Below are 12,817 nucleotides of genomic sequence, written 5' to 3' on the forward strand. Positions count from 1 at the left end.
GTAAATGACATTTCATATAAGAACTTGTTTTTTGTCCAATCCTTCCCTTGACAGCTATTTGATATAAGCGTCCGATTCGACATATGTACTGCTTGCAACAGAAGGACGCAACTATGAATAGTTTTCAAAGAGGGAGAAATTTTCAAAGTAACAAATAGACGGGCAGACGAACCTGATACTCTCTGCCATAGTTGTAAAAATACTTTAAAAATTTATTGAGATTCAAATATTAATGTTTGAAAATATAAAAGAGCATTTGCATCGTCATTTTTATCTGTCAAGTTTTTCATGAAATATAATATCCAAATGACTTTTTTTATGCACACATTTAATAGTCCAGTCAATAATTAAATTCTGTGTGTTTTGCCTTCGGATATTTGGATATGATTTGAGGCTTCGATTCACTGTTTTTCACACAATTTCCAAATTTGAACAGCATATTTGTAAGCTTTGTTACATTTTTCTTCATTTTCATATTAATATTTTATTGCAAAAGCGAAATATTTGCACACGTGTTTAATAACTGAGCATATAGTTAATTTGCCTTACTAAGTGAGCATATAGTTGATTTGCCGTACTAAGCACCTGCTGTTCGTAGCTGACATTTATCGAAAGACGCAAATTCACCTTTTTGAATCGCAGCAAAACTTATATTTATTACGAAACTTTCTAAGCCAGCTTAGCATTGAAATTGATTTGATTTTTATCCACAGACAAAGAGTAAACTTTTATTAAACCTATAGCCACACAGCACGATGGAAATTCCTTGGTGATATGACGTAGAGCTTAGGAATTTCTCAACTTGTGAGCAAGAGAATTTTCTGGCTTGGTCTATTGGGAATTTGAAGTTTAATGCAAATATAATTAAAGGCTCAGCGTTCATGGGTATGCAAACAAAGGAGGTGCTAATTGCTAAACACATATTAATGTATAACAACCCAGAGTATTATAATAATAGCAAATAAAGGAAGCCAATCAGGGCTGAAGCAAACTAACCTAATATCATAATGAAAGGCTTACGGGCTATGCAAACAAAGAACCTGATGCTATTATGTAACAAGGCCGTCAACTCTAATGTGCTGGACGTGAAAAACCCTTTAGAACATCCGCGCATAGTAGCTTGATGATAAAGTTAAACTCAATCAAACAGTTTAGAGCAGTGCGAGGGATTGCCTTCTAAATATTTATTTTGCCTCGGAGGCAAGCAGATATCAGATGTGGGGGTTATTTCTATGTTCTATATTTTCTAATCATAACAAATATAAAACTGTAATTAACCAAAAAATCAAATTAAATTAAGTTTATTTATAACTTTCAAACTGAGAGCCCATATATATAAATATACGAGTGGCTTCTGGTCAAAATGAATCAGAGTCCAAAATACCCCGCTTAATATACGTAAATCCTCAGCTAGGGTATCATTATATTATCGAAGTAATAATTAATCCTATACATATTGGAACATGGAAATACCGAATATCAAACTAATGAACTTTTCACCTCAATCCCTTACCTTACCCTTACCCCCCACACCCACCCAATCTTGTTTCATTGTTTCTATATTTCCCTCTGCATACATTTCCTTACATGTCGTTTAGTGGTGGTCGTTAACCAACAAATGCGCTCAACCACAAACCTATTGATTATAAACCTGGCCGTCTCGGACATACTCTTCGTCATCTTCTGCGTGCCGTTCACAGCTACCGACTATGTGCTGCCGGAGTGGCCATTTGGCAATGTGTGGTGCAAATTTGTGCAGTACATGATTGTGGTCACATGCCACTGCAGGTGAGTTGGCTGAAAGCGTAATATGGCCAGTGTAACATTGTGCTGCGTTACAGTGTCTACACCCTCGTCCTGATGTCCTTCGATCGCTTCCTGGCCGTCGTGCATCCCGTCACAAGTATGTCCCTCCGCACCGAGCGCAACGCCACTCTGTAAGTAACAACATACTACACTTGCTCTGATAGTGCCTGTAATTACGTCAATTAGTTTGTGTTTGGCCAATGGCTTAGTTAGGCCCCAGAGTTGGCCCGAGTTGCTTTGGGTGGTATTCGGCTTAGCACACGGCCGTAGTTTAATATGGCGTAGTTTAATAAATCTTAATATCGACACAGGGACTCGACTCAACTTAATCCAAAAAAAACACACATTTGAATGTATTTGAAAGATATATGAGCGTCAACTTAAGCAACTATACTTAAACTACGAAGCATATTCAAAGTTTGGATTAAATTTTTATTTTAAATTGATTGTAGCTTGAAATCAATTTATCTCTTTTTGCAATGCATTTTTAGTTCTTTGGTCAAATTTAAACACTCTTTTTAATATCTTTAACAAATAGACTTTAAATAAATAATAATAAATTATTATTATAATTATTATTATTATTATTAATTATTATTATCCTTACTAATTTTATATATTTTTTTATATTTTAATATTTTGTATTATTACGTTTATTTTTTTATTCAACGAGCCAAGGCTAATAAATTTCGTGTTTAACTATAAATTAGTGCTGTCTGCCATAAGTATTATATTTTCATGTACAATAGATTAACCGCCAGGTTAATAAACAGCTTCGTTTAACATGACAGAATAAAATCGAATTTATTAACATTTAATTGAAGTAAAAAATAAAAATTAAAGTGACAGGAACGTGCAAATAAAAAACAAACGTTTAAATGGCTGCCAATTATCTAACCCATTTTATTTTTTCTTTTTTTCTGCTGTTTTTTGTTTTTTTTTTTTTTGCACGCAGCGCTATTATGTGCGCCTGGATAACAATTGTGACGACTGCTATACCCGTAGCCCTGGCCCACTCTGTACGGATCTATCAGTATCATGGACGTGCGGGCACCGCCTGCGTTTTCTCCACCGAGGAGGAGGTCTGGAGCCTGGTTGGCTTTCAGGTAAGTCAAGCAATTGATTGCACGCTTTGTGGCCTCTAATCTGGGTGCGGCTCCCACTACGTCGCGCTTACACCCCTCCTCCACTCCTCCACTCTTTGATTAATGTGTGAGCATTATTCATGCCTCGCCGCCAAATTTGTCACTAGCTCGCGGCTCTACACACGGAAATTGCGTGAAATTGCAGAATGGCGACATAAGTGACGTCTACTCCAAAAGCAGACACAATTTCCATACAATACATCGTGTATACATGCATATATATTGCTTATTGTTGGCGTAAACTCATATTTTCCAGTGCTTGAAAGTAGCTTGCAATATATTTGCTACTAACCACACTCACTGCACACACAAGCACATACGCACACACACAGTACGCAGCCCGGAGTGACAAACACGACAAGGACAACGACGTCGCGCTGACAGCGTTCCGCCAGGATTGGAGCCATGTCAGAGTCACAGAAGCATGTAACCAACCCGCTGCACTGTGCAACTGGCATTCTTAATCAGCCGCATTTCATCTGATGACATTAGCCCAAATGCTAAATTATTTTATTAAAAGTATAGACTTAAAGTTTTAAGCAATAATAATAACTTACTTTAATAGCAGTAGGTAATATGGCCTTTAGGTAAGACAGTACTACATACAGACACTAGCCTGGACTTGGAATCCGGATCCTCGTTGGGCGATTGTCACAGCTCAGTCCAACTTGTGCTTTACCTGTACTGTGTTACTCGCTTGAGATACAAAAATGAAAATATTTGAGTGAATTTCTTTAGAAGATTGGTAGTTACCTTTATAAATGTACTCGGTTACTCGGCTCATGGTTCAAACCAGCTCCCGCCTTTCGGTTCGGTTCGTGAATCTGCTTTTCGACATTCTTGAACTTGGGTTATGACTCCAACCTTGGTTTGCCATCATAGGCTTATCTTAAGTTCTGCCTAATCGCATTAACCAAATATGGTTAGATTCAAATAATAGTTAAAACAAAACCTAGAATTCCGGTTTTAAGCCGGTTTGCGGTTTAAATATTAGAATGTGATATTTAAAAGCGTTTCTATCTAAAAAAAAAAAAAAAACTAACTGCAATTCCTAAGCAGATATCAAATTTCAGCATTTGTGACAATTTTGTGAAATGCTTTGATTGAAACTCGAGCCACTGTGCAAACACAGCCAAGAACACATTGTTGTTGTTTAGCAACAGACACTCAGACAGCCAGACCAGACAGCCGTCCCAGTCCTTATACATACATTCAGTATGAGCTAGCAGCTGGCATCCAAAGCCGGCGCTAGAGACAGACAATGGCGTCGAAGCCAATGTACAACTTAATAATGCTGGCATTCCCTCCAAGGGAGAGCCAAATTGTAGTGTATATTTTGCAATTAAGTTGCATTTCACCAGTACCAAGGGAAAACAAACTGTGTACAAAGCAATCTTTGTGCATCAAGAGAAGCGCTTTTTCACATCGCAGGAAAGTTTCCCCAAATGATGATTTTGTTAAAGAACAATTTTCCTGCTCATCTACTAAATTTGAATGAATTTAATACGAATGGCGTTCAAGAGATCTGACGCAGACTTTTCGACACAATTGTCTGTTAATTTGATTGTAAACTAAATTAAGAAGTACTTATTTTAAACAAGTTCATGCTCCAGAAACTGACATCTATAGTCAATTGCAATGCAATTCACATAAACTTAGTATTATAATGTGTCCAATAATTAAGCTCAATTCGATAAGTTTGTTATTCAACTCCAGTCTGCTGTAGGTCGAAAATAAAACCCGAAATTGCCCATATACTTATGAAGATATATATTTATTATTATTATTTTATATTTTCTTCATTAGGTCAGTTCCAAAAATATGATGCGATCTATATTGTTTCTATACGATTTTAAATTCTGGTGTTCTTCTGCGTGCTTCCAAATTGTTTTCTATCCCTATTTACGTTTATAACATATTTTTATACTTTTATTTCTCATATATTTCGCATACTGCTCTAAAAGAATCAATACCCAATTTAGCTTTAAGAGCTACTTCTCCAGTTAAAATGTCTGCTTTGACAAACTACATCCATGCTTTGGAGGGCGCATTCAGGCAGGCACGGAGAGCTCTTAGCACCTTGGCCCAACAAGCAACAAGGAGTGCAAATCGTGGAGTGCGACATCTAACGTGGTCTAGAACAACAGCATGGCGTGTCAGAGCAATTTCATGCCGGAAGGATGTGGCACAGCAACCCGCACTTGTGGCCAATGTTGTCATTCAACACAAACATCATCACAACAACAATGATAACCCACTAACTGCAGTTGTTCGCCTATTTGCCTGAGTGTGCGTGTGTGTGTGTGTGTGTGTGTGCATGTGTGACCATGTGCCTATATGCGAACACCCTGTGCTAATATATGCACTTGTGGAGCTCGCGTCTAATGCTACTCATAGAGCAATTTACACAGCTCCATTCGCTGACATTGGCAAGCACAGGCACGGGCCTAGGGAAAGGAAATGGGGAGCCGGGTCGATATGTTGTGCCGTCTAGCATAGCATATAAATCACAATTACTTTGGCGACAAGTAGGATATTTTGACTATGGGATACCCTGTAAGCAGATATCGGCAAAACAGCAATCGGTTCGCCTCTTGTTGCTGAACAGGAATTTATAATGTCAAAGTTATTTCGATTTATAAATTCTTTGATCGGAAAATGTGAATGAGATACTCTGTAAGTCGACAAGCACGTTCCAAACGGGAACATGATAGCGAAATATAAAGGGTATTACAAGTGCGACTCCACATATCCGCTGTGCGCCTGATATGGCCGCCAAACTTGTGCCATGGTTGGGTCTTTTATTTGGTTTTGCTGTTTATTTGGCCTGGACCCCCAAATGTCATTGCCATGTTTCAATTCTTTGTTTTTGTTTTCTGTTGACAAACAGTTGAGCATTTCGCTGGCAAATTTGGCGTTTCAATTTATTGCTCGCCCGCACATAAAAATGGATCAAACTTTTGACGCCTAAACGCATCACAAAAAAAATAAACAAAAACAAAAAAGAATAGAAAAACACAACAAAAATATACGAGCAACATTCAACTAGCACTTCACATGTACAGAAAAACAAAAGCAAGAGTGTCCTAGTCGAGAGTGCCCGACTATGAAGTGCCCTAAAGAAAGTACCAAGCTGCGGAGTGAAATATACCCAATCTGAGTAGCCTTTATAGTAGCATACATATGTACTTATATTTATAAAATTCTTCTTTAGTCAGGAGCTGGCAATAGATATTTATAGATTCCAGGGGAGCAAGGAAAGTTCCGTGGATGTAGATCCATATCGAAAAGTACTTAAACTTTCTGAAATCAACGTATACCCTTTTTAGCTATTTTATGGGTACAGGGGAAACTGTTGTCATCGTAAATAAATAATAAAATAAAACAACAAGGCTAAAACAAAAGCAAAAACACGCCTCGAATCTGCCCCGTGTGGCATGCGGCACCACAGAGCTCGGTGGCTCTACTTTATTCCAAGTTTAGTTTATTTCAGCTCTTAAAGTTATTCGTTCTTGAAGTTGCGGTTATGTGTCGGTCAAGGCTTAAGTGCTTTTCATTTATTGCAAACACTATTTGTTACGCATTTTCCAGCACACTCAATTGAATTTAAAAGTTTGCATTTAAGAGAATTAACATAAAATAAATCCTTGAAGCTTGGTTTTAGGTGAAACAGACTCATTAACGGTCTTAAATTCTTGTAAAATAGGCAACGACAGCTTATGAAATTTTTTTTTATTTCATCTCTATTTTAAACTAAATATTCTTCCGTTGTTTCAAGTAAAGTCATAGCTTTTTTAAAACTGAAATTTGTATGTAATTTACGCTGCCCGCATAAATTAAAAGCAATATTTCTGCATTTGATGAGCTGAAAAATAAATAGAAAACTTTGCGGAAAAAGTTCTCAGCTGCCTTAGCTGGTTCGTCGATGAATCGATATGAAACTAATTGCCTGGCCAAATAATAAGCGCACATTTAAAGATGTTGCCCTACATTCCTTTTAGGAATTTATGATGCTGAACACTTCAGATGATAGACCATATAACATGCATATAGCACAATGCATATATGTACAATGCCATAACTATCTATAAAGTTTGAAACGGCATAAAACTTCGGCTCCTCCATTTTTTAGCCATAGCTACAAAAGCTACAGATACAATTGCCTCAGATAGAGATACATGCTATGAAATTTAACTACATTGTGAAATGGAATGGCCTAAGGTTTGTCCCTGTGATGGGAGTGGTTGATTGGAGGAGATATATTCCGGATGTTTCTGGCATAGACACAAGTTGACAGTAGACCAGAAAACTTGTAGGCTAAACTTTTTCTACGCGCCTTTAAACTTTATGAGCCGCCTAATAAAAAGCTATAAACTGAAGTGTATGCCATATGACATACGAGGACCAACCAGACGATGTAGGGGGAGTGTGCAGGGTGTGCAGGGTGTGCAGAGTGTGTGGCATTGGGGACCGGACCGACTCGTTAATATTTGGCGTGCTCAAATTGCGCCTGGGATTTAGCCATATAGCAACACCATAGAAACTGTCGCGCCTGCTGTCACTCAGCCAAATTAATCAACTTGAGTTCGCGATCCCCTCACGCACATTATTCGCCCAGTTTTTCCGGGACACGCATTCCACATTGACATTAAAGCTCTAATAGTTTTCTCATATTTGGCTGAAGTTTATGAGAGAGTAAAGTCTTTATAGCAAGAACTACGGGTGCTAAACCTTAACAGAGCTGAGTAAGGTCTCATGAAAATATTACTATATTTTCGATATTTATCGGTTGCGAAGCTTGGTTTTCGCCTATTGCTGAATTTATATATTGCGATCTTGATTAAGTCACTATCACTATAAAAATTAAGAAATAAAATGGTACATTATAATTCTGTATTTACAAACATTTGGAATTGTCAGCAGGAAGCAATTCCGACATTTTGAATGTTAATATATTCCTTATTGCTACCTATTCAGCCAATTTATATCCATGCGTCCTTCCGTCTGATAGTCCTACTGTATGAAAGTCTAGACATTAAAGACCTAGAAAGCTGAATTTGGAAAATTTAGAATATAAGTACTCGTATATCTTACAAAAGTAAGATTGATTAAGAGTTGTCGATACCAACCCCGTTTCCCGGAAATCGTTCCCCATTGATATCCATCTCTCAATTAAGGTTTAGCATACGCATAATAAGAATATTTTACACTTTAGAAACCTTTCCCTGCTGGGCATATAGCATTACTCTTTGGTATATGCACAAATCGAGTTTAATAATAATAATAATAAAGACTTGGAAATTCAGTAATGATCGGCACTGAATTGTGTATTAATATAAAGCAAATGAGAGCTGCGAACAGGGTATCTCTTGGTGGCAATAGCGTACTCTTTTCTCTTTTAAGCCGTACTTAATTATATTTCATCAATAATTTAAGTCGACACTTTATTTTGATATCAAAAAAGTAATTTAGGGTAATTTTGATGCATAACAAATATTGAATCTAATATTTTATATTATACTAGCGGGTATAGCCCGGCCTTCCCGTGGCAAATAAATGTAAAAAGTAAAAATTAAATGTTCTCAAAAAGCTTTGAAAATGATTTTGAAACTGATCGGATGGTCAACAAACAACTTTCATACAAACTATTTCCGCCAATTTACCACTGCTGCGGGTGGAATTTTCCAAATCGCTGAAATACGTATTCATTAAATTCTTATGCAGAGCTTTGAAAATAAGTTTGAAGCAAATCGGACACAATTTAAAACTTCATCCCCATTTCCAGCAAGAAGGGGTGGATTTTCCAAAATGTGCGAAACACCTATCAGATGAATTTTGACAAAGATCTTTAAAAATGTTTTTGTTTCATACCAACATTTTCGCGATTTTTCCACACTTGGGAGCGGAATTTCCCGAAACCCCGCCTTACGTGCACCTTCATCACATAAGGTAACTAAGTGAAAATTTCAACTTCCTAGATCTTACGGTTTGGGCTGTGCGTTGATCACCAATCAATCAGTCAGTCAGTCAGTCAGTGAGGACAAACAATTTTATATATAGAGATTTTGATTAAAAACTGCAAATTTGATCAGTCTTTTGTTGCTCTTAACGACATTTTCACCCACTTTCGCCTCAAACTAGCTTTTGTTGCTTCTTTTTCTCAAACGCTGGCAATACTGCTCCCCTATAATATAAAATCCTTTGCTAAATGTACAACTCCAGTTTAATATTGTGTAAGAGGGGAAAGATCAAATAACGAGTTATACAACGTGTCACGGGTTCGGATATGTGATACGTGTTATTCAATGTGTCAATATTTTCTAAACAACAAATTAAAAACAGCAAATTTAATCAGGCTTTTTTCGCTCTTTCACCTGGAACCAGCTTTTGTTGCTTCTTTTTCTCAAACGCTGGCAATACTGCTCCCCTATAATATAAAATCCTTTGCTAAATGTACAACTCCAGTTTAATATTGTGTAAGAAGGGGAAGATCAAATAACGAGTTATACAACGTGTCACGGGTTCGGATATGTGATACGTGTTATTCATTGTGTGCGCAATAGGTCGTAAATAACATCATTTGGCTACTATCATTAACTTGGTCATCATTGTCATCGTTATCGTAATCGTCATCGGGCCGTCTGACATTGCCCTTGCAAATAATGTCCTTTGCAATTTATTCTTTAATTAATACGTCAGGAATGCAAAACAATCGCAATATTCGCAACATTTTGCTCATTTTCTTTCCTCACAATAACTCTGTTAGATCGACGGCGTGGCGCTCGGGGTCGCGGATGGGTTGGCACCCGCTTCATATCAGCATCATATCAACCTGGCTGCTCCTTACAGGCGCAAATGTCAGTGCAGATTACGTCGACGACGACGACTGTCGCCGTTAGCGCGGGACATGTTCATTGGCCATGGCGCGTAATACAACCAAAGTGATTTCAATTCCGGCGCTGTCGGCCATTTTGCCATATGAATGAATGGGATGGTCCCCCACCGCCACCCCCATCCACAGAAGCGGGCTGCCTTGTGGGTTGTTGGTTGGGTCGTGTCTGCGATTATTAACAATTGTGCCATGCGCGATTTCCTTTAGCCTCGTTTCATCTGGTTTTTCCGTTTTCCGTTTCATTACATTTGCCCACCTTTGTGCATTTTTGTATTGGTTAAGCATTTCATTGAGATTTACAATTTGCCGCCTACGCGAATCAAGCTCCAGTCCCGGATCCGCACCCACACCCGCCCCGGACCCTTAACCAAAACCAAAAGTAGAACGTAGTTTCTCCAACCTTCTCTTCAGTGTGTTTTATTGTTTTCCATATAACCGACCACGGCCCCTCCACCCTTTTAATCATTTACACTTGGCTAGCGGCTTTATGGAAGCCTCGAAGCCACTTGAAACTTATCGCGCCTCAAATGAGTTATATTATGCCCGATTCAACGATTGCCGGCCACCAGCGAAGACCTGCCACAGTTTGGCCATGGCTTACCACATGCAACAACACATGTACGCTGAATGCAGCAATGGTTATAGTTCTGAGGTTGCAAAGCAGTTCAATCAAGAATATTTATCAATACCGAATCCGTGCAATATCGGTTATCTATATGTATGCATAGCTGATTGTTATTTTCTGTGCAGATGTTTGGATATTTTGATTTCACTGTAGTTGAATATTGCCAGATGATTCTTACATATTTATTATATTTATTTATAAGTAAATGGGCTTAAGATAATTCTTGTTGTTTTATTCCCTTATAGAACTCTATTGTATTAAGAAAACACATATGTGGCTGTGCTTCTTCTTCCCGCATTCCCACTTTAAGCATCGGAAATTTCTTCATAATTAACTTCGGCGTTAATAGTTCGAACCTTATGAAATCCTTTTGAATTCAGGACTTAAATGTGGCATACAATAGTATGCATTAGTAACGCTATACCCCTAAAAAACAACTAGTTCCTTTTCATTTTTGTAGGAAAGAGCGAACAAATTTAAATATTCAAGATCTGTATATACCCAAAGAGAACGTACATAAGCTCCAAGATATTGTCAATACACCTTAAGCGAAATGGAAAATGATGTGACCTACCGATAATCTGGAATTATCTTATAATACCTGAGATCGACTCGGCTGTTGATACAAATCAAAAGAAATACAGAGTATTTATATATATATATAAAATATATATATATATATATATATATATATATATAAAGAAGTCTTCATCTATGCATTACACATTTCGGCACAATATTATATGACCCTCTTATATAGATAGATACAGTGACAGCCTTCACATATTGGACAGCAAGTACAAACGTATAAATTTCGTAATCTTAATTTCTTCCATAATGCATACAAAATGCATTCCCATAGCCGGATGCTCCAAAATTGAACACTAATATTGAAAAATTGTAATCAAAGCCTCTCACATAAGCGGAAAGATGATATGAATTGTATTAAATCTAAAGTGTATATGTGTTGATGCGAATGAAATTGTCTTTTAAATTAATTAATAACATACAAGACAAGCTGCCTCCAAGCAATAAAATGGCACCAAGAAAATATGGTTTATCTATTAAAGAAAAATATGAGATAATTTATTTGCGTTGAAAAAGAGAAATTGTCGGTGCGTGAAATTGCGAAGAGTTGAAGTTGGTTTTCCTTTAATAAATTCCATTGGCTATAATTTTTTTATTTTTGTTAAGTTATATATTGCATTGAAACAAAAAATCAGTTGCCTTAATGGCAACTCATCTACCGGAAAATAATCAATATTGGGAAATCATTGGCTGCAGAATTAAATTAAGAAAAATAGATTTTTTCTATATGTTAAGCTCAAATGGAGAACTAAATCTCTCATAACCGGATTTATCCCATAACCGGACAAAAACACAACCACAATGAGCGTCCGGCTATGGGAACTTTCACTCCAAATGTGTAATTTTAGTATTTGCTTTTACTAAATAAATTGTTGTAAAATACTCTTGAATTAACAGAATTTGCTTAATAGAATAATTTAATGCCATTTGCACAGGTTGAGCCGACATCTTGTCAAACTAATATCTAGAACTCATTTGTATTACAAAATACAACCCATTTTTCGGTTTATCCTCTATGTAATTCTACTTATTGCAAATGATTTGAGGGCCATATAAAGCACGAATTTGAAAACAGCTGAAGTAGGAACAGAATATTTTGAGCGATATTAGTGTCGACTGGGATTAGAATGAAATGTCAGCAGCTAGAGGGGACCATGTTGGGCCCAGTCGCAAGCATTCACAGCGTGGTGTCTGGCATCCGGTATATACTAGTATCTGGCCAGCATTACGGGTCAGTGCTTTTGGCAATTTCCAATGCAAAAACAAAAGCCGCTGACATGGCAGCAGATGGCACAGCACTTGAGGACAACAGCAGGATGCACGGATGGGGAGGAGCATTTGAGGTTGAGCGTCGCCGTTGCTTGTGTCCAACTGTCGCCAGCTGCTTATTCTCGGAATTGTCCATTTAAATTTATTATATTAAGCTATTATTCGAGTGATTCCCCGTTGAAAATTAACATTCGAAGGAGTGTTTATTTTGTTTTCGGCAAGACGCACACACAAAGAGGAAAGGAAGCAGCAAATGAAAACAACGAAGTGCTCGACTCGGACGATACTCTGTACCCTGCAAGCTGCAGCATCTATGCTTCTCCGTTTCTATTCACTGTGGAAAATTTACTTATAAAGAGCTTTTTAAGAACAAATGGCATTTAAATGCTTTTGTGTTTTAACTCTGAATTGCAACTTTTGTGGGAAAAAGTTAAAAACAAGGACTCACTGCCTTAAATTTCTATTGCCTAGTTGGTGTTATCGATATCTACG

The 12,817-nt window shown here is 37.3% G+C and overlaps 1 protein-coding gene across 1 annotated transcript in view; it reads left to right on the top strand.

Annotated features, from left to right (window-relative positions):
• Positions 1-12,817, top strand: part of AstA-R1 (allatostatin A receptor 1) — a 148,126-nt gene that overhangs the window by 126,435 nt on the left and 8,874 nt on the right. The window contains exons 5-7 of the mRNA XM_064698877.1: positions 1,599-1,788; positions 1,842-1,937; positions 2,762-2,912. Coding sequence (XP_064554947.1) covers positions 1,599-1,788; positions 1,842-1,937; positions 2,762-2,912 — 437 coding nt within the window. The remainder of the gene's footprint in view (positions 1-1,598; positions 1,789-1,841; positions 1,938-2,761; positions 2,913-12,817) is intronic.

The sequence above is a fragment of the Drosophila montana genome, unplaced genomic scaffold (genome assembly GCF_035044405.1).
Source record: "Drosophila montana isolate Dmon_TW-CO22-7 unplaced genomic scaffold, ASM3504440v1 contig_1624_1, whole genome shotgun sequence".
NCBI lineage: Eukaryota > Metazoa > Arthropoda > Insecta > Diptera > Drosophilidae > Drosophila > Drosophila montana.